Genomic DNA, 22,660 nt, shown 5'->3' with positions numbered 1-22,660 from the left:
TTAATAAGTGAAGAGTACAGCTTTTTTACACTATGGATGTCTGGGAATACAGACATATTTTATTTTTAATAGAGTTTACCCTTTTTAAATTTTATAGTACTTTGGAAAAAGTGGTAATGTTTTTGTAATGTTTTGAATATAAAGTAATAATTAATGATACTTCTCTTAATTGCAGAAATGTGGTTTGGTTTTGAGTTGGAAGAGAGTACAAGGGGCATCTGGAAAACTTCAAGGTAACTGTTCATGCTTTTCAAAATCTCTAGATGTACTCTCGTTTTTATTAGCCGGCAGCTTTTTAATATCTTGATATATTGCTGTTCTTAATCATTTTACATTTTGAGGTGCTGTAATATGATATTGCAAAATACCTTCTACTTAAGGGCTAGTATTTTCTGGAATTGAGAATATTGAGAAAGGTTAAATTGAGAAATGTCTTGGGAGCCTAGTTTTGCTTACCTTTCTTTTCTGAAACTGAGTAATTTTGTAGACTATTCCTGAGAAAGTTTTGCCAGTTTGGACTTAGCCCCCGAAGGATGATACTATTCTAACACTTTTACAAGTCACACAATTAATATGTATTGTCCTTCTCTGAGGGAGGTTTTCCTGGTGTAAATTTTACCTTTCCTATTGTCAAGTTGAACTGATTTAGTTTTTGTGACCTTTCTCCAGTGATTGCAAGAAGCAGTTTCGCTTATTATTTTTTTGCTATGTTTTCCTATCTTGCTGGGTTTGTGGTTTTGGTTTTTTTGGTTTTTTTTTTTTTTTTTTTTTTCTTTTTAAGGATGTAGTTCAGTTCCTTCAGCTCTTTAATATGTGACACTTTTTTATTTTTCTGTCATTAAATGTTTTTCTCATTTAAAACTTTGTTAGGAAGAACCTTGTTTGAAATACCCTTCCCTCTAGGTTTACAGTGAGCTGTTGATTGATGCCCTTGGTCATGACAACAATTGCAAATCTAACTGAGATGTCACATAGACTGCATTTCTTAATTAAGACAGTTATGTCAACAGCTTTACAAACACAATCATAGAATAGTTGGAGTTGGAAGGGACCTTTTAAAGTTCATCTAGTCCAATCCCCTTTGAAGAGCAGGAGCATCTTCAACTAGATCATGTTACTCAGAGCCCAATCCAACCTGACCATGAAAGTTTCGAGGGATGGGACATCTACAATATGTGTACTGGTTCCATCTTATTTATTGGACTGTTAACTATATCAAAGATGAGTTCAGTGAGTGTATTTTGAGTTTTTTATGATGTGTACTCCTGGCTTTTAAAAGACAAGTGCCTGCATTCCAAGTTTATTGATTTAAAACACATTTTTAAACAAAGAAAATTATCTGAAGAGCTTTAATGCGTTTCCTTCTCATTTCAATCATCCATTTCAGCCTTTGGATTTTGTGAGTACAAAGAGCCAGATTCCACCCTACGAGCACTGAGACTACTCCATGACCTCCAGATTGGAGAGAAGAAGCTGCTGGTCAAAGTTGATGCAAAGACAAAGGCCCAGCTAGATGAATGGAAAGCAAAGAAAAAGGCATCTAATGGGGTATGTATATAATTTGTGATTTGCATTCTTTTAGTAGAATGTCAGTGTAATGTTACTTGCTACATCAGATTGTGAGCATGTCTGAGTTTCTGCTCCTTTCTGTGTCTTTAATTCCTTTTAGGATTTTGCCAGAATCACATTAGTGAGTCTGAAGATATGTTGAAAGGCAGAAAAGTGTAAGCTCTTAATTCCATAGCGTTTGAATTTATCTGCAAACTACGACTATATTTCTAGAATCAATTCTGTAATTCATTATGAAGTATAGTAATAGATTATATGTTTTGATTCTGTTGCTTCATTTTTGTTTAGAAACTCTCGGAAGTGCTTAAACCCTAGAAGAACTTACTCTGTCAGTCTGTAAATTGGCTGTCTGAGGGAAATTGAGTTTTCTTTCCCCTCCACTGATGATCTTTTGGAACAAATCAATGAAAAGGAAAGAAGTAGATCATTGAGTAGAAGAGACAGGTATTAGGCAGTGGGCCACTTTCAGACATTTAGTAGATGGGAAAATTGCTTTTGTACTGTCCCTTTTTTAAAGCTAAGGATCTGTTCTGGAATAATTGCAGATATTTGGAATGTTGAATTCTTATTGAGATGCAAAGATACTTAATTGCCAACTTTGCATTGAAGTTAATTGTGTCTGTTTTTTGCTGAAATAGTGTATTTCAACCCCAGTCAAGTTGGTCTTTGTCTCTAACTCCTAAAGTTTTGCATGTGCCTTAAGGTCTCACTTAAAACAATTTTTTTTTGTAAAATCAAAGTGAGAAGAGGATCTTGTTCAAAAAACTAAAAATGCTAATCCTGCTGTAGCAAGTGAATTTCAAAAATTCCAGTTTGGAATTTTTCTTAAGACAATAGTGGAAACACAGATAATTTTTCATTTTACCTAACCAGAAGTAGAGGCATGATGATGACTTGAAGTATTTGACATGTTTTTGACTAGATACCCTGTGTTTGGGATGAAATACAATGTCTTAGTAAAGCAGAGTGGTAACTTTGTGAGATTTGAGTGGAGTACTGTACTAGCTCTTAGCCTAGATAAGGGCTTAATTGGACTGCCCTTTCATTCTTTCTTGTTTCATGTTGGCATCCTGTGATACTGTGCTTCACAGCTGATGTTCCAAACAAGGGTGAAGTATTTCTGGAGTTCTTGTACATCTCTCGTGAATTTTGTTTTCTGTGAGCCCCTGTGAGTTACAGTCAGTCTGGGGGGATTGATTCTAATATAGCAGAGGGTACTGTTTGTGGCTTTGGTGAAGGCAACTGTATGAGCCCATTCTCTTGAACTGTGGAATGAGATTAACTCCATGTTTTTTGTTGGGTTTTATTGGATTTCTTTGGTTTTTTGCTCTTTTTTTGTGGGTGTGCAAAGAAAGGCTATGAATTGCTGAGGAGTATTGATGAAGTGAATTGTAATCAAACTGCTAGCAATTCCTTTCATACCATCATTGGTGTGCTGATGCCACTTGGATCCAAAAGTTTCAAATTTCCTTGAACGTTTTGAAGAAACATGTAAACTACAGTACAATTTCATATAGAGGCACACCAAGCAAACCTTTATCTGAGTAGCTCCTCTCCCTGATCACTTCGTCTCCCTGGATCTCTTCAATTCCACCCCCTGTCACTGCCTTCTAGCTCTTTTCAGCCTGCTCCTCCTTGGCCTGGCAGCTTCTTCAGCTCCAACTGATTCCTCCCTTCCCCCTCATTCTTAGCTGCTGCTCCATCAGACCCTTCCCTCCCCCTCACTCCACCCACCACCTATCGTTTGACGGGATACCCAGCTGGATTCTCAGGTGAGATTCCATTTTTCTAAAAGATACAAGGGATCGAGAGGTGGGCTACCTTGCTCGGTGTGCAGATCATCATTCTACCCTTTCATGTAACGTTTAGTGAAAGGCACTTCTTTGTGTTCCTTTTCCTCCCTACAAGGTTGAAAGGGGCAAAAAGATGAGGAACTGCAAAGTACTTTATCAACAATAATTTAAAACATAGTTTGTTGTGCAAGGAATGTTTTCCCTAATGATGTTTCTTTAATATAGTTCTCCCACTTGAAGTTGCAGCTTGGAAGCTTTAGGTAGGCATTTGTATTGCATGACACTTAAGTAGAAGGCTTGGAGGAACTGCTGTTGAAGTGACTTGAAGTTCTGGAACATAAAAGGCAAAACTTTTGACCAAGAGCTGCACTATAGTGATTGCCTTTCTGGGAGTGTGTGGGTGCTCTCTCTTTTCCTGTCTACTGCCTTAATCACCATTTTTCTGTTCTATTTTATTATGTTATTTTATTATGCAATCCTATACTTGCTCTCTGCAGCCATTCCATAAAACTGTGCAATAAACTGGGGTATTGCCAGTGTGAAAAGATGACTAATATAATGCAATTGATAATTACTTGTATTTTTAGGTGGTTTGATTTTCATGTGATGCGTTGTTTTGTTGAGTTTTTTTTGTATGGGTTTGTTAATTTTTTTTTGTTTGTTTTTTTTTTTTTTTTTTTCTATAGTAAATACTGTAGGGGCATGAATGTGATGATGAGAGGTGAACTTCTGATAAAATCACTATTGTTGCTCAGTTTGTTAAGTCCTGTCGCTTTGCCATTTTTCCTTAGAACTCCAGACCGGAGACAACAAATGATGATGATGAAGCACTGGATGAGGAAACAAAGAGAAGAGATCAGATAATTAAAGGGGCCATTGAAGTCTTAATACGAGAATATTCCAGCGAGCTCAATGCCCCCTCCCAGGAATCTGACTCTCACCCCAGGAAGAAGAAAAAGGAAAAGAAGGAGGACGTATGTGTTTTGATTTTGGACAAAACAGATTTTTTTTTCTTCAACTCACCTTTATATAATGGCCAAACCTTGTGCAAATACTTTAAACCTAAACTTCTGATGAGAAAACAAATCAACAAGCATTGATGTCAGCAGCAGTTTCTTTTTCTTTTTTTTTTTTTTTTTTTACTTTTTTTGAGCTGAAAGCTAGTCAGTTATAGACACCTTCCCTTCAGGATGGTTTAGGTATTTAAGCACGTAAACTTCTTGGAACATCAGGTTTGAATCTGGGCAGGACTGAACCAACCTTTCATCCCTCTGAAGGTGGAAATACTGAATTTAGTGCAGTTTAATCTGTATGTGCATGTAGGGTTTTTCAGATAACTTAAAAAACAACTGTAAAGAGTTCCTGCATACCATCCACTTCCAGTGAAGGATGCCAGGGTGCTATTGTAATGCCACGAATTTGGTAGTTTTTAACAAAATTCTTCTCTCTGCTTATAGAATGCATTCTTGTAGTGTGCCTTGGTCCAACTGATTGCAGCTGTCTACCCATATGTGGAAGTGCTTCATTAGTTGTGTGTGTCCTTGAAAGGTTCCTTCAGGGATGAAAGGCATATTGTAATCTTCCTGCCTTGCAAAATCACTTTTAAACACATCTCAATTTGGCTGGATTTGGTCAGCCGACTTTCCTATCTTGTGCAATATGAAAAAAATCATGTTAAGCAGGAGTGAATGTTCTGGTTTAGACCTGCTTCTGTGAATGACCTTTTTATGGATTAAAACAAAATGGAGATGGAAGAACAAGGATAAGCAAACTCAGACTTAGCTTTTCCAGCAGAGTTTCTGCCCATGAGAAAATGGGCTTTCCCAACTACCATTCTGCACCTTATATGAAAGAGATTGGAAAATTGTTTGACCAAGATTTTTACCCACTTAAGTCTTCTGCAAAGTACCTATTCCAAGGCAGTGGTACAGTTTCAAAAGCTTATGGAGTTTAAATGTGGTGCAAGAAACATCTCCCTCAAGGGAGCAAGTCTATCTTCCCACAACCTTGCTAGTCTTGGCCAACCTGAGGTATAAAAGTGCTGAGCTGAGAATTTGTTTTTCTTTCCTCTCCCTCCCTTTGGGAGAAGATGTTTTCTTGACAATTTGCAAATGAGTCACTGTCTAATGCTATCAGCTGTATTTTTTTGTTACAAGTGCTGTTAAAATGTCTATTGTCCTCTGGGTAAATATACATATATATGGCCATGGATAATGCCAGGCAGTTAAACATTTTAAGAGACCTTTGCAGTCATGAAGAGCTGGGTGCTGAGTATGTCCTTGTGACAGAGCGATTTTCTCTTAGCTCTGTGTTGTGTAGAACTTTACTAATCTGAGCTAGTCAAGTAGCCAAATAAGCTCTTTTAAAATATGCAGCACTTGTGGGTTGAAATTGCACCCCATCATCCTTCCCATACTGGGAAGGAAGACAAGAAACTTTGAAGTTGCCATCTTTGTGCTGTGTGGATAGAAGTGGGAGTGGAGGGATGGTACTAGCTTGTGGTTCCCTTGTCCATAAAGGAGAGGGGAGAGAGACTGTTGAGGGTGGGGGGGAAAGGGAAGGTGGATGCAGATATATTGTGGGGGCGGTGAGGGGGGTGTGGAAAGTTACCAGTTTTGGGGCTGTTGTCCCCTGAAGAGCTGGGTGTGGAGGTGACTCCCACTCATGTTAGCAGCAGAGGCTGTTAGTTTTTCTGGGTGAAGGCATGACTGCTGTGGGGGAGTTGAAAATGTGTGTGGGGAGCTGAGAGTGAGTGGAATCTGGTTTTCAATTTCAAGCACGGGGGAACCTCGCTAATTCGCACTATAAGAGCAGGTGCAATCTACCAAATTCTGCGAATTAGCGAGTAAATAAAATCAAGACATACCCACTTCAAATGTACTTATTTATTTTGGCAAGTGTAGCTTAGCCTTGTTTCTGATGCTACCATAGCATACTAATATCCTGTAGTACACTTGTAATTCAGTGAAGTCTTACTAACATGAGACGTCACTATGTGTTTTTAAGTAGTTCAGCAAAGGGAGAATTAGCGAGGTTCTTCTGTAACTTTGTTGAATCAAAGAAATGAGATCACAGCAATACAATATTGCTTTGTAGTACAAACATACAAAACATTGTTTTTCAGAGTAGTATGCAATCTATTTTTAAAAAAAAAAATCTCCGTGGATTTTTCCGCAGATTTTCCGCAGATTTCCAGTGGCCCCACTGATACCTTATCCACTCATCACCAAGGTTCGTTTACATTGTAGGCTTTGACAATGACTATGTTTACTGCTAGTTGCCAGATTTGTGACTCTTGTCCATCTGATTTTTTTTTTTTTTTTTTTCCACTCATTAACATCAGACTGTCAGGTTTGGTACTGCAGGACTTTATTTATCTCTTGCAAGACTGGTTGAAAACTTCTAACCTTCAGCTTTTCTCTTGTTCTCCTGTGTTTGTACAGATGGCTGTTAATGCTTTTACTCCTGTCCCCCTTGTTTTTTAGGAGGATATAAATGCTATAGAAATGGAGGAAGACAAAAGAGACCTGATATCAAGAGAGATCAGTAAATTCAGAGACACACACAAGGTAGTATTCTTGTTTTTGCGCTTGATACAAATTAGGCTTTTGCAAAATCCAAAAAAACACAATTATAAAATTTAGCTGTACATTGCAATATCACTTAAAATTATGTTTATATTAGGTTTAATATACATGTAGTTCTTTACAAGTCAGAAAAAGACAGTTGCCACGTTAAAGTGGCCTGTGACATCTTTATGCTAAGACTTTGATTGCTACAAAGTATTTTTCAGTCTTCTCACTTCAGCATGAATAAAGGCAGCTTAAGTTGCTACACATACATTAAGTCAAGATATTTGTAAGTGAAGGCTAAACGGGGCTGCAGTATAAGACATACACTTAAGTGTGTTTCTCTAGGTAGATTTGTAACATTATCCAAGATTTTTGGAGAGATGAAACGTGAATTAAATTAAAGTCTTTTATTTTAATAGTTCTAAGTTAAGAGTGGGGGAAGATTAAAACTAGGTCAGTGGTTACCAGACTTACCAAACTTTAGATGCATGGAAGAACTGTAAATTCCCATAAAGCTAATCTATTCATTGACCCCCACCATTATGATAGAGATCATATGGTGACTAATGCAAGATGAAACTCACAGCTTGGAAAGTAACATGGAATAGGATGTAAGTATGAGTTTCTGTTTTTTATTATACTTATGGATGCCCCCTCAGAAAAATATGCAAAGGGGTAACTGGCTTGGAAATGTTTGTGCACATCAAGTCCCATCCCAGGGTCCCCACTTACAGAAGTTTCCACTAATGCTAGTGCATACGTGAATGTTTCTGCTTTGGAAAGTGATACTTGCGGATCGGAGAGCACAGCTATGCATGTGATGTTCTTATTTTAATGTTTAGGTTAAAGTTGGTATTAATTTTTCCCCAACAAGATTGGAGTTGTCCTTGGCCTAGGGAATATCAACAAGCTGCTCTTTTGAGCACACACTTTTCTTTCAAAATACCCTCAAATCAACATTAAAGAAAATGTTGAAGATACAGCAAGGTGAAGTGTGCCCATGTTGTTCAGCTTTACCACATGCAGTCACTGGGGATGGTACCAGATTTTCATGCAACTGTATCAATATGAACACAGGTGACTACGTGTTATTGTATGTACATGTTTTCAGTTTTTCTCTTGGCCAAAGTTGTTCAAGATAGAAACCTGGGGGGAAAATCTAGAAAAAGTCATCTGGAGATGCTCAGCAATTGAATGTGAAGCTGGTTAGTGGTGAAACTTCAGTAGAATTTTGTTCAATTCCGAGCCCCGAGTTGTCACTGATACTAAAATGCAAACAAGTAATACTCTTTTTTAAATTGCAAACAAAACAAACAAAAAACAAGCTTCAGTGTTTCAGAAGCTGTTGGGCATTTCACTGCCCTTGATTTGTATTGGGGGGGAGCTGTTTTGGGTTTATTAACATTAAAAATCAACTGGAAGTAGTCATTGTGTATATTGGATATGTTTAAAAGGGGCTGTTGAATCCTTAACAGCGGGCTAGTGAGCACAGTGAACCTTTGCATGTTTTTGGTATGAGTTTATAAACAATAACAACAGACTGTCAGGGTGTCAGCATTGCAGGGGGCGTCCATTTACAGCACGGACGAGTCTGAAGAGAGCTCAAGGTAAGATTTATAATTCTTCTACCTGTTCATTTCTGTTCATTACTTCAGTTTATCTGATACTGTTCCCATCCCATTACCCTGTTAGATCCTTTTATTTAGGTTTACAGGAGTTGACTGAGGTCGGATTTTGATTACAAAATAAACCAGTTTATTTTTTCAATTGGATTTTAAGAAAATGGACTTAGGAAAAGGATTTTATTAAACCAAAACTTGTGCATGTGTATTCACACTTCTGTGAATATATTTTTAATAAAAGAAAGAAACCCACTCTCTTGAGAAATCTCACCATAAACAAAGTTTTTGAGAGTGGTAAAAAAGTAGGAGTTCAACTACTAAAAGAAATTCCTATTGGAACATCTAAGATAACCTGTAAGTATCAACCACTTCAGTATGTAAACTTTCTTTAAAAGTATATGAAATTTGAGGTAAGTTGTTTTTAAAAGTTGACAACCTAGTTTACCACTTGACCCTACTGAGGTTTAACGCTGTAAAGCTCCTGGATAATACAGTCCTTAGAAAGTAGTTTTTCAGCCCAATGTATATTATAGGATCTAAGTTGGTTTTTTTTTCACATCAGTTTTCTACCAGTTCCCACCATTTTTAGTCCCTTTTTCCTTTCGTGATTTCGATGTATCCAACATGGGTTTGCCTGTATTGTGTTATCAATGCAGCATAGTTTCACTGGATACATTAATCACTAGTGAATTAGCTTTATTTCTGTAATCCTTTGTCAGTTCTCTGGTCCCTGTGCCTATGGCAGAAGAACACTTATCAGGTAAGATTGCTTTTTAAAGTTGTCTTAAATTCTTTGTTTAAAAGAAAAGAACGAAAAAACCACAAACCAGAGAAAATGCTGTTTCATTGTTCCAGTTTTTAATTTCATTTCAGTGATGGTAAACGTGGAGCCAAAGGGGATAAACCTGTTTATTCTGCTCAATATTTGTTCAAAAAGTGGTATTCTTGCATCCATCAGGTTGAAATTTGGTATATTTGGTTGTTATTTGGTATATTTGTGAACCGTGTACTTGCTCTTCCTCCCAGAAGCATAGCTAATAGGCAAGGTTAATCCAGTGTTGGCGGTCCATGTCCTAGCACAGCATCTGTAAGTTAACACAAAACAATTGCTTCCAAGGATGGATTTATCTATCATTCTGTTGATGTATTTTCTATTGTCTTATAGGAATTCTGGTCATAAGAACTGTTTCTATATGAAAAAAGTGGCAATTTTGTACAATTTTTAGTAAAACTGTAGCAGGTAACCTTTAGTTTCTGTGTTTCAAAAGAGCTGTTTCCAACCTTTTTTTTAACTGTCTCCATCTTGCAGCGGTGGAAGTTAAGATTGCATTCTGCAGAGTCCAGTTCTTACCAATGAACACTTAGAACTTTTTTAGGGAGGGAAAAGGGGAAAAGTGACAGTTCTCTTCACTGTTTAACCACATGCACCATGTGTAAGTGGATATATTTCTTTACCCGAGTTTTATCTAGGATGGTTTTGGTGTGCCAAGACTTTTTGGGAAACAACTCACTGTCCCAGTAAGCATTCTGCTGAAATATATTTTCCTAATTGAACAGAGTTAATTTTATCAGCTGGAAGTTGACTTTACTTGTACCCAACTGGCTTATAGGGCCAGTAGAATTTGAGTCCCACCTGAGTCATGACCGGTAGTGCACTCTGAATGTGCAGTTTAGTCAGCTCATAATACAAGGCCAGCCCTACTCTACTAAGGTTGGAGATTGCTGGTCTGTGTAGATCTGTGCTTTTGCACAAAACTTAGTCTTGTGATTGCTGCATTTTGATTCCATACTTATGAGTTCCAAAAAATACCCACCAAACCCTATTTAATATTTTAAAGTTAGTGGCGGTTTTGGTATATCCATTACCAGCCTTGTGTGTTGCGTCGGGAATATCTAGTTTGTGTAAATACCAAATTAACTATGAAAGTTCTCTTGTTGGTTTTTAGAAACTGGAGGAGGAAAAAGGCAAAAAGGAGAAAGAAAGACAGGAAATTGAAAAAGAACGCAGAGAAAGAGAAAGGGAACGGGAGCGTGAACGAGAAAGGAGGGAGCGTGAAAGAGAGAGGGAACGTGAACGAGAGAAGGAGAAGGAACGGGAGCGTGAACGGGAGCGAGATAGGGATCGTGACCGAACTAAGGACCGAGACAGAGACCGCGAACGAGACAGAGACCGTGACAGAGATCGTGAAAGGAGTTCAGATCGCAACAAGGATCGGAGCAGGTCGAGGTAAATGTACTTCAGTTGCTATTTATTTCACTTTTTCTTAGTGCTGTTTACTAAATGCATATAGTTCAGTACATCAGCTGCCATTCAAAAGAGACTGATCCTTGTGGAAGATCAGAGAAACAGCAGGAAATCCAAATTGGGAGAATACTTGATTTCCCCTGCAGCACAAGAATATAAAAACTGCAATATGCAGTAAGCAAGTCTCCAATTATGTTTTAAGCATTCTGGTTTTATCTCAGGTATCTCCTATTTTTCATTATAAGCTTTATTCCTGCTTAAGGTTATCTTATGTTTGTGGTGTTTTTTAGCTTAAGCAGGTTTTATCATTTTCTTTGTTACATGGTGGGCTTCTTGGTTGGATTTTGGGGTTTCTTTTCAGTTAGTTTGGATTTTTTGTTTAGATTGTTAATTTTTTAGTAAAAGCAAGGAGACTACTCTTTAAAGTTGTAATTAATCATATTCCAAGTGCTGCTTTCACATTAAATCATCTTGTGAGAAGTGTTAAAATTGTCTGTAAGTCACATGAACATGAAAGATTTGTTAAGGATACCCTTTATTTCTGGTGGTTTTGCCTGCTAACACAGTCTGATAAGAAATTACCATATGCTCATGCTTAGTTTCTGTAGGTATTGCTATTTAATGGTTAGTGTTCAAACAACTACTTTTAGTGGGTTTTTGAATGCCCATCAGTAAGTACTGATTTTACACTCATTTCTGTGCAGCTAATGATCTTCTACACTTGCAGAAGAAAAATAACCTCTAAGATGCTTTTAATCATTTGATTGAATGGAGAGGAAGGCTCTGTACTGAAAATTGGGGTTTTTTTCTTCCTTCAGAGAAAAAAGCAGAGACAGGGAAAGAGAACGAGAACGCGAGAGGGAAAGAGAACGAGAACGCGAGAGGGAACGGGAGAGAGAGCGGGAACGGGAGAGAGAACGGGAAAGAGAGCGGGAAAAGGATAAGAAGAGAGACCGAGAAGAAGATGAAGAAGATGCCTACGAACGACGAAAACTGGAAAGGAAACTTCGTGAAAAGGAAGCTGCATATCAAGAGGTAGGTTGAAATTTTTTAAATAAGAAAATGTTTCTGAGAGTTGATAACAAGTCCTCCAGTATAAAATACATCATTCTCCTTTTCCTAGATATGTTTTTAATACTTTGAATATATGAGCTGGAGCAGAATGTGTAAGTCACTGTCAAAAAAGACTTTTTGTTCTGATGTTTTAAATTAAAATTAAGCAAATCATTTATAGTACAGTTACTTTAAGCAACAATCCAAACTAACTTTGAGGTAGTACTGCTGTTCATAATGTTTTTGAGGACTGAAGTATATTTTCTTCTGTTGCAGCGTCTTAAAAACTGGGAAATCAGAGAACGAAAGAAAAGTCGGGAATATGAAAAAGAGGCTGAGAGGGAAGAAGAAAGAAGACGGGAAATGGTAAGGCTTATAGTTTAACCAGGAATTTTCCCTGCCTTGTTCTTATTCCATTTAGAATGGAATATTCTACTGTTATGTTTATGGATAGTAATAAAGCTCTCATTTTGTTTAAAGGCCGTGAGTGTTCTTATATCAGAAAAATCCCCATTTAACAGACTTGAAACAGAAGATGTCTAGTAAGTGGGAGTACCATTTAGTCTGACAAACAAAGCCTAGTGGTTTGGTCTTGTGAAGGCAGAAGAGTGAGAAGTAGGCAGCTTCAAAATACTGTGGTCTGATCATCACACACTCATTACAGCTATAACTTGTGTCAGATTGGTGACAAAGCCTACTGTGTGTTCCATGTCATGCAGGTGGAACTAGACCTGTTTTTTTAACCTCCAACCTGTTCATATGCCCAGACCTTTTAAATATATGAGATATATTTATCGTCTATGAGATATAATGTAATATTCTAGAATATATCTAAGCACTTTATAAATGCCTGTCCTTAGCTCATTAGGTGTGAAATTATCACAGTTACCAATGTAACACTTGGAAAAGACACCTTTGGAAGATAGATAATTTTGTAGTCTCATAGTTTTGTGCAAAAGCATACAGAAGTTATTTTAAGTTTTAGGGGTGTTATTTCACTTCATAGTTTCCCAGAGGAGAGAATATGTTGAGAGAGTAAACAATGGGTTAGAAATTGCTTCAAATGCATACTTTTGTGGGGAGTCCAGGTTTGTCCTCTAAATGCATGAGGGGGGAAAAATGTTTGAAATTGACTTAAGTGTATTTTCCATTTCAAATCCTCCTGCATGCTGGCTATGGATGGCAGTTGTAGAAAGCAGTGTTTCATTTTGTGCTGAAATTACAACCATAATCATAATTCATTTCTTAAAGTCATGTGCACAGAAATACATTACTGTTGATTTAAGGCTATTGCTTAAATACAAGTTAGAAGGTCCTAATTTAATTTTCCTTAAAGAACTGAGGGTTTTACCTGTTCATTGTATCAGAGGGGGAGAAAGTGCCTCCTCTCTTTCTCCCTTGCCCCCTACAGTATTAGGCCTGTAGATTAATACCATTTAGGCCTGTACATTAGTGCCACATAGTTTGTATCAGTACCACAACAGGAAAGTGCTTATCCTAGGAGTAGCCATCAGATTTGTTTCTGTGCATGACTGTCTTAAAAAGCTCTTGAAACAAAGCAGTACTGATAAAATACACTTAGGCTGCCATGTTAAAATACTCAGTAGCAGACTTAAAGGATTTGAAGAAAAGGAACTTTTGATCCTCATTATCTGTAATGTAAAACAAAAAAGCCCAGATAAATATATATACATGTGTATATTTATTCAAATCAGTGACAGAATACCAGTGGACCCTCTGGAAGCAATACCAAAACTTTTCCATTTTCTGTTTGGAAAACTTTGTATTTTTAGTTCAATTTGCTAGTAACATCAACAAATTTTACTCTTGGAAAGGAAACCAGAAATCATTATTTAAGTTTCAATTCCTTGCAGGCAAAAGAAGCCAAACGGTTGAAAGAATTCTTAGAAGATTATGATGATGACAGAGATGATCCAAAATACTACAGGTATGTCTTTGTATTCCTAACAAAAAAGATTCATTGTTATTTTAACATAATTGTATGATTTGTTGGCAGAGGCTTATGGAGTTTATATTTGACTGGTAATGTGACAATGTAAGGGTTATAATTACCTAATTTTTTTTAGTGTCACTTCATAAATGACAGAGGGAGAAGGGAAGCTCCTTGCTTCTACTGGTTAATGCTTGGGTGTAGCTGCTCATTCCTATCACTTTACTTCTGTGAGGCAGGGCAGAGGTCAGTGTATTGTCAAAATAAGGTGCTGGACAAGGGAACAAGCATGCCTCTAAGTAGTTCACTGCAAAGAAGCTGTAAATAATATGAAGAAAAAGCTTGTTAATGTAAACAATTGGGAACATCCTTCAGCATGGGACTAACTAATATTTGCATAAAACTAATTTAGCTGAAGTGGTTCTTGCCAAAAGTCTATAAAACCTGATTCTTCCTCTAAAGAGATCAGCAGCCACATATTCTACTTGTGTTTAATGTGGTGGGGGTAGATTCTGGACAGTAAGGTTGAGAACTGGTATCTTAAGGCTCTTCTGTTACAAAACCAGAGGTTCCCAGATGCTCTTTTGAATCTTATTTTCATTTAGTGGGAGATATATCTGTATGAAGTTTTTCTTGTATTGTGGTACAAGCCCCTCATTGAAATGTTCTCTCAATGAAAAATATTTATTTTTTGTAGGGGTAGTGCTCTTCAGAAGAGGCTACGAGACAGGGAGAAAGAGATGGAAGCAGATGAACGAGACAGGAAAAGGGAAAAGGAAGAATTAGAAGAAATTAGACAGCGTCTTCTGGCTGAAGGACATCCAGATCCTGATGCAGAACTCCAGAGGGTGAGTTACTGTTGGTCTGACAGAACAAAGATTCCTTTGTATTCTGGTTGTAATGAGCAAAATTGTGTAAGAGGACTGATATTTACTATTTTCTCTATTCACTTTCTCTTACAAAGAGTTCAGATAGGCAATAAGAACAATGGAAACAAAAAAAAACTTTCTAGATTAACATCCAGATTTGATCCATTTTGAAAACAAATTTGAATTAATCAGTATTCCTTAGAAGAATGCCAGTAGTTACATGGTTTTTTTCTTGACTAATAGTCTTCTAAAGAGGAGGATCTTTAGATTCTTTTCAAACAGTACTGGTTTTGAGAGTTTCTGTTTTTGCTAATGGTCTGTCTCATTGTAGATGGAGCAGGAGGCTGAGCGGCGTAGGCAGCCACAAATAAAACAAGAGCCAGAATCTGAGGAGGAAGAGGAAGACAAGGCAGAAAAAGAAGAAAAAAGAGAAGAGCCAGAGGAAGAGGAGGAGGAGCCTGAACAAAAGCCCTGCCTTAAACCAACTTTACGACCCATCAGTTCTGCTCCATCTGTTTCTTCTGCTAGTGGAAATGCAACTCCTAACACACCTGGTGATGAATCTCCCTGTGGCATTATAATCCCTCATGAAAATTCACCTGAACAACAGCAACTGGAGGAGCATCGGCCCAAAATAGGACTCAGCCTCAAATTGGGCAAGTTTATGTTTTATTTCAATCTTCCATATGGGATCATGGAAATAACAATTGTCAAGCTGAGTAACCACATGGTTTTCCAAATGTGTTGTATGGTTTGATGTACTTAGATCAAGTAGTTGTTACCCAGGTGCTGTACTTGAGTTGACTTATCCAGAAGATAGATTTTATAGATCTCGCTTCATCCAAAACCTTGAGGGCAAAAAAGGAGGGAATTTTAGGCATGTTCAAGGGCTAATTTCTGTAGGAATGTTCTGAGCTGGGATTGGTTATTTTTACATGCTTTTTCACCTTAATATATCAATATATATCTCTTTTAAAACTCATTGGTACTTTTCATAGGCAGTTTTAATGTTTACTTAACACCCTTTTAAAGGGAAAAAAAATTAGAAATTTTTTTCTTTCTTTTAGAATATCACAGTGAACTAATGACGGTGAAATTTGAGCTTAGAGTTCCTTAGTACTTTAGCAATTTCCTGCCATTTAAAAAAAATTTAGTTCTGGGCAGCAGAACTAAGAACATTTGTATTCCAGAAGGTTTGTGCATTTATTATTTACTATTTTGGTTAAGTTATGCCAGGCTGCACTTTGAGCTCACACTGTGTTGTATCTTGAATGATGAGAGACTATATGGTACTAGGCTGATGAACACTTTTCTTATGAGTTGCACCCTTTCACTTCTGTGCTCTGCCTTTGCTAAGATTGGGGCTCAACTATTGTCTTCCTTCAGAGAGAGGGCAGAGAAAAAGAACCTGTTTTTCAAATGGGTCAGTCTTGAAGAAACTCCGTTAAAGATCTGTTCCTCGTTTGCCACTTTTGTAACAGAGTTTGAGAGATAGATTAAAAGCCAGTGCCAGGCATTCAGAGACGGTTATGTAGCATACAAACCAATATTCCTCAAGTAATGGGGGAGGAGCAAACTGGTTTCAGTTGCAGTTGATGAATATGTTACTCTGCCTTTTGTGTTGTAGGTGCCTGCAACAGTCCTAATCAGCCCAATGCTGTAAAAAGGAAGAAACTTGCTGTGGATAGTGTTTTCAATAAATTTGATGATGAAGACAGCGACGATGTGCCCCGGAAAAGGAAACTCGTTCCCCTGGATTATGGAGAAGAAGATAAAAGCAATATCAAAGGCAGTGTCAATACAGAAGAAAAGCGCAAACACATTAAGAGTCTCATTGAGAAGATTCCCACAGCAAAACCAGAGCTCTTTGCTTATCCTCTCGACTGGTCAATTGTGGATTCAGTAAGTTGATTCATTTAACTATTTCTAAAAAGGCTTGATTTTTCCAAGTAAACATTGTAATTGAATAGAAAAACAAGGTTACTGGGACCCCAGTGGACTGAAGCATCATCATCAAGTCAAATTTGAGTCCTCTATTTATTGTTCAGACATAATCCTTCTGAAGTATGCTTGCTTGTTTTTGTTTGGTCTTTCTCGAATTGCTGCTACAAATTATCAAGCAGTTTTATGGAAGGAGGAAAAGAGACACTGTAAAAACATGTTTGAGTGGCTCTGAGAAATAATTGCAGGTGCCAAATCTCTGTGGGTTATCTCACTGACAGCAAAATGTATCTTCTGCTAAATATCTGTTTGAGTCTTCTAGATGCCTATTGGGCAATTGTTGCAACAGAGTGAAATTTAAGGTAATTATGCATTTTGGTTGTATTTTTTTTTCCAGACACTAATGGAGCGTCGAATTAGACCATGGATCAACAAGAAAATAATAGAATATATTGGTGAAGAAGAAGCCACACTAGTTGACTTTGTTTGCTCTAAGGTCTGTATCTTCTGCGTTCTCTGTGAATTTGGGGATTTGCTCCCTATTTAAACTGCAACAGTGACTCCAGTTTATGACAGTTTATAATGGCTTGTCGAGGCAAAGCGAGTCCTGAGAGTTTTGTGACAGAGTTGATTAGCAGAAAGTCAAAAGCAGAAGTTGAATATTTGCCATGCTTACATTATATATGGATGTATGTAAATGCAACTCTATGGTATTTAAAGGCAACTTACTTGGTTCTGGAAAGAAAAATTAAATACTTAACATGTAGATGAGAAATCCAGTTATGAGGAGTGATACAGGGAGAATTTTGCCTTTGTCTTTCCATTAGCAGCTTATTGTTGAAGGGAGGGAAGCTTTTTCCTTAAATTAAGAAAGCATAATTGAGATGTAAGAATAGCCAGCAAATACAGGACTTGTGAATCTCTGGAGCTTCCTGGAACTTGTTCCTCAGTAATTGGCCATATACTAGTATTCCCTATGATGGATTCTGATGCAGTCTAGTACTAATTTTTGCTACAGAATTACTGGAACCTGATGAAATGCTGCTTGCATGTGCAAAGCTTTCTGTATTCCTTGGATATAATTGTTTTTTTGTTTTTTTAAAATGTGTATAGGGTTTATTCTAAGTTTTCAGTCTAAAATAGTTTGTTTCTTTCAGGTTATGGCTCACAGCTCACCTCAGAGCATACTGGATGATGTTGCTATGGTAAGCAGAAATTTTGTAACTGATATACATTCTACATTTTACTGTAGCTAAAAGTCAATTATGTGAAATAGCAAGAGTCTGTAATAGAAAATGCATTAGATATGATTAAGCACATCATGCTAGCACAGGCATTATTTTGCAGTTACAGCACAAATTACTGACCCCTCTTCAGAATTTCTCAATATTCAGAAATGTGGAACAAAAATTTTTGTCCCTAAGAGTAGATGTCAAAATCAACAATAAAAAAACTGTATCAGAAATAGAAACTAAAAACTTTTATTTCTTTTCTGTCTTATGAATAGATTTTTATTAGTGGTTTAATGGGTCTTTTTCCTAATTAATGAGCAAAAGGTGATTTTCTGTGGAAGAGAATAAGGTCTTTATTGTATTGTGTTGTAAGAGAGAAACTTTATGAAATAATGCTACTGTTCCACCATGTTTTCATACACTGAAAGGTGAATAAAAGCTAATTGTCCACTCTTCCAGTAAGGAAACTTGGAGGCAAAGTTGGTAGGAGCCACATGCATAGTGCAATGTGGTAGATAGTTTTTGGTGTGACTAGTAGGTGACTTGGGGAACTTTGGAGAGACACTGTGGACGCTAAAAGTTTGTACAGATTTAAGAAAAGCTAGGTTAATAAATTCAGGGACGAGAAATCCATTGAGGATTTATTTAACAAATATCCAAGGAAGTTCAAATGAAAATGAGCAGAGGAGGTAATTTAAGGGAAAATACCACATGTGAATGTCCTGTTTCCAAGCTTGTCATTTCTCTGCCTCTCTCCAAAGCACTTTAGGATACTAGTTTACTGATGCTTCTACCTCTAAGTGCTCAACAGGTTCACTATACAAGTGTGTAGTTAGTGCCTGGTCAAGTCACTGATGCTGGACAGACAAACTCACCAGAGTTTCATTCAGTCCCTCTGTCAAAGACTGTTTTGTAGTTCTGATATATCTAATTTTGTCTTTATAACTGGAATGCATAACCTAAAAAATAATTTATAAAATGTGTATTTCCTACAGGTACTAGATGAAGAAGCAGAAGTTTTCATAGTCAAAATGTGGAGGTTGTTGATATATGAGACAGAAGCAAAGAAGATTGGCCTAGTGAAATAAAGCGCTCTCCTTGCTTCTAGGGTTCCATTTCAATTTTGGGCTTTTTTTCCCCCCATTGTTCAGAGACTTTGAATTCTCTCTGTTCTCAGAGACTTGAGACCTGTATTTTTTTATGTAGAAAATGTGAATTTTTTTGTCCTCTGCTCTGAGGCCCCTTTTACCCTTCTCAATTAGTTATCGAATCCTGCATTGGTTCTCTTTATAATACACGAGGTACAATTACCGGTATGTTTTATAAGCTGCAGCTACTGTACATGCTCTTTGGTAATTTTGTTATGTTACTTTGATTCTTGTAAATATTAAGAAAAAAAAAATCCCCTGTTTCGCAAAACATTTGCACTTAACGTGGAACTATATCAGTTACAGATGAAGACAAAGGATTTTACTGCAAGTTTATCAGTGTTTTTTTGGGAGCGTACTTCCCCTTTTTTATTTAAAGAATGATCAAAATACAATTTAAAAATTAGCGTCTTGAGCTGTTTTCACAGAACAGCTTTGTGTGTTTGTTTGATCTCTTCATCTGACTGGAAAAGAAGTTCTTCAAACTTCTCTTTCTAACGTGAACCAGTAGTAATCTTGGTACTTTGTTGCCCAGTAAGAATTACTAATGAAGCTGGGAAGCTAATCTCTTACAGATGCTCTGCTTCTTTCCCAGAAAGTGCAAATCACAGGAAGTTTTTTATTTGCTCAGTTAAAACAAGAGCGGACCTAAATTCAGTAAGTGCTATCTAATGGTTTTTTGTTTTTCTTCTGCTCAATTTCATTCTAGCCCTTACCTTTCCCTTACCTTACCCTTCTGTCTCCAAAATAATCAGATGGTTTTTTTTAATAATGAAATTATTTTAAAAATTTTTTTGAAGTATTTAGAAACAAAACAAAAAGCCCTGTTTGGATGTAACCGTCTCTTTAAAAAAACAAAAAACAAAACCAAAAACATGAAAACTAAACCATAAGTTTTCAAACAAAGTTGAAATCTTGTTTTTATCCATACTGTTAAACTAGCCCTTACTTTTGTTTTCTACTGTATGCAGTCTGTTGTCCACAAAAAGAGGGTAATATTTTCCTGCCTTGTTTGTATGTTTTTTTATAAATAGACTGATATGGTATAAATAATGACATGTACTGTAAACTGCATTTTTTTTATCTCATACCTGGGTAAGAAGTCAATTCTATAATGTGCTGTGAGCTGTTTTGATTGCAGGAGGACTGTGTTCCAGGGAGCAAACAGTCTCAAAATTATTTTTAATTTTTGAAACACAATTCTTAATAGCAAACAAATTAAGTAAAGGTGTTCCAGTATCTCTATATTGTATTTAACTGAAGGATACAGGTTGACCTGTTCAGAAAACATAACTGTGACCTTGAGTTACTAGTTCTTTGTATCTGGAGAGGACACTTGAAAACACTGTTCTTAACAAATGGGATCGTGTAAAGGTTCCACCATGTAAATATTTCAGATATTAAAAATGTATATATTTGATTTAAGGGTTGATATTCTTTTGGAGTCTTATGCAGCAATTGTATTTAACACTGCTTACTGAATCAAGTGTTCCCAAATAAGCAGTGGGGGTTTTTTTAAAACTACCTCCTGCTTATATCGGGTGACTAGAAGCCTGCAAATTTAGGTGTGATCCCAGTATGTTTTTTCTCATTCCTGTGATATTACACTACACACCATCAAATGTTCTTTTTTAACTTGAAGTGTAATGCTGAGATGTTAATTTCATGTTGTGCTTGAGTTTGCCTGAGAATGCTTTGGTTTGTATGCTTACATGTTGCAATCTTCCTATTTTTTTCTGCAACTTCATGGTTGCAACCCTAAGAAATTACTTCCCTGTATAATTCTCCCTCTACAGTTCTGCATCACCATTTATCAAAAAGTTTTCAAATTGTAAATAAATTCAAAGCTTGCTCTGTTTGTAGGAAATTCAGAGAAGAGGGAGAGTGAATTTCACAAGTGCCTTTTGACCTGGTAAATGGCATTCTCTCTCATTAGTAATAGTTAAACAAGACCAATGTGACAAACACATTGTGTAACAGATTGCCCAACATCTTCATACAGATTCTTCAGAGAAAGCTCCAGTTGTGATACTTCAGTTTATTTCTGCCCTAAAGTTAAGCTTGTACTCTTCCTTTCCTAAGGAGACTGAAGGTGCCTGGATGAGAAAGACCGTAAACTTTAAGCTGGAGTGTTAAATATCTAGGTAAATAAGTATATAGAATCTTTGTGATATCATTAAAAAATCAGTTTTGTGGAAGTTTAGGTTTTCTTCAGTAGTGGAAGAAGAGAGGAGTGTTCACTAGATGAACTCTGGTTTTGCTTATCAGCTTTTCCTCTTTTAGAATGCAAGTATAAAGTCACTTCTCCTTTTGCCTCTTACTCAGAGTTTTGTTATGTCTCAGTGATAGTGCATTTTGCATCAGTGATGCTGGGAAGTAGAATACAAGTTATGTACTGGTAAGGTTCTTAGTATAGAAAGTAACTTCTGTTTGGTAACTTCTGAACTAACAGAATTATTTCAAAATTGGAAAATTTAGGGTAGAAAAAGCCTGATTTGCCATTATTACAACACTTCACTGGATGTATGATTTAATAAACACTGTGTGTTACATTAGTGAATGCACAGAAGAAGAGCATGCTCAGAATGAGATACACAAGTAGAGGTGTTGTCACCAGGTACTCAGTGCATTATGCCCGACTACAAGTCATAGTACAACCCATACTGTGAGGGAAAGTTATTTCAGAAGTTCCACACATTGTAATGAAAAAAATACCAGTATTTACACAATAGAACTGGATGTACTTGTTTATCTGGACCTTACTGTGGAATAAGGCTTTATTTTGTGTAACTGCCATTCAGTTTGGAATATGTGAGTATAAAATCTAAAGTATCATTTTTTTTTTCATTGGTATGCATTATAAAGAAATGGAAACAAGGAGCAAGTGAAATCTATTACCAAGAATTATATCTTTTTTAAAATTGTCTTTTAAGCCGGTGAGAGTCTTTTTATTGTCCTTAGAGGATTTAAGCTGCTCACCTGCTTATTTGATCTTTCTGATCTTGGCTGTTTCCTTCATTCTCTTTAAGCATAAATATGTACTTAAAATAATGATCTAACTACATGGTCATAGTCATGGTCATGACTCTAAATGTGGGCAGGGAAAGGCCCTAAACAGTTAGTTTAACTTTGTACTCAGTTCCTGTGTCTTGCTACTAATGCTTTCCTTATTACTGAGAAATAGACCTTTCATTTTCTTATTAAGCAGGGTTGCTAGATAGCTGCTTGCAGGAGTAGTATTTTGGAAAGTAGTAGTAGTAGTATTTTGAAAACTGCAGCTGTTGAGTTTTATATTATAATTGAGTCACACTTTTTCATATTCTATACATAATCCACTTTCAGTCTAAAAATGGCTTTTAAAATGCATTTAATATGCCTGTAAGCTACTGAAATTCAATATTTGCATTGCAATGCTTACATCAAACCTTTTAGGTGCAATAGGTTGTCCCACTTAATTTTACCATAGATTTTTCTATAGTGTAGTCATAGTGAAATACAACAGTGTTTTCGACATGCAGAATTGCATGCTCCCTCAGATTTTACTTTTTTTACATTCAGAGTGGTTATATGTATGCTAGCATTTGCTATATGTTACTAACCCAATTTATTATGCACTTGAAAAGGAGTTGTGGATGATACTTCAAATATGGATAGCAAGGTAAGTT

The 22,660-nt window shown here is 36.6% G+C and overlaps 1 protein-coding gene across 2 annotated transcripts in view; it reads left to right on the top strand.

The window, feature by feature from the left end:
- Window positions 1-20,415, top strand: part of RBM25 (RNA binding motif protein 25) — a 33,496-nt gene extending 13,081 nt beyond the window's left edge. The window contains exons 5-19 of one of the 2 annotated variants that reach the window (XM_056493864.1): window positions 176-233; window positions 1,388-1,548; window positions 4,154-4,336; window positions 6,540-6,593; window positions 6,848-6,931; window positions 10,503-10,783; window positions 11,620-11,836; window positions 12,131-12,220; window positions 13,729-13,802; window positions 14,503-14,653; window positions 15,006-15,330; window positions 16,302-16,576; window positions 17,013-17,111; window positions 17,773-17,820; window positions 18,843-20,415. In XM_056493864.1, the coding sequence (XP_056349839.1) occupies window positions 176-233; window positions 1,388-1,548; window positions 4,154-4,336; window positions 6,540-6,593; window positions 6,848-6,931; window positions 10,503-10,783; window positions 11,620-11,836; window positions 12,131-12,220; window positions 13,729-13,802; window positions 14,503-14,653; window positions 15,006-15,330; window positions 16,302-16,576; window positions 17,013-17,111; window positions 17,773-17,820; window positions 18,843-18,935 (2,193 nt within the window). In that variant the 3' untranslated portion in view covers window positions 18,936-20,415. The remainder of the gene's footprint in view (window positions 1-175; window positions 234-1,387; window positions 1,549-4,153; window positions 4,337-6,539; window positions 6,594-6,847; window positions 6,932-10,502; window positions 10,784-11,619; window positions 11,837-12,130; window positions 12,221-13,728; window positions 13,803-14,502; window positions 14,654-15,005; window positions 15,331-16,301; window positions 16,577-17,012; window positions 17,112-17,772; window positions 17,821-18,842) is intronic. The other variant, XM_056493865.1, reaches the window with a different exon arrangement.
- The last annotated feature ends 2,245 nt before the right edge of the window (window positions 20,416-22,660 follow it).

This window comes from Oenanthe melanoleuca, chromosome 5 (genome assembly GCF_029582105.1).
Source record: "Oenanthe melanoleuca isolate GR-GAL-2019-014 chromosome 5, OMel1.0, whole genome shotgun sequence".
NCBI classification, from domain to species: domain Eukaryota; kingdom Metazoa; phylum Chordata; class Aves; order Passeriformes; family Muscicapidae; genus Oenanthe; species Oenanthe melanoleuca.
The sequence above is the reverse complement of the archived record's forward strand: the minus strand, read 5'-3'. Positions and strand labels throughout refer to the sequence as shown.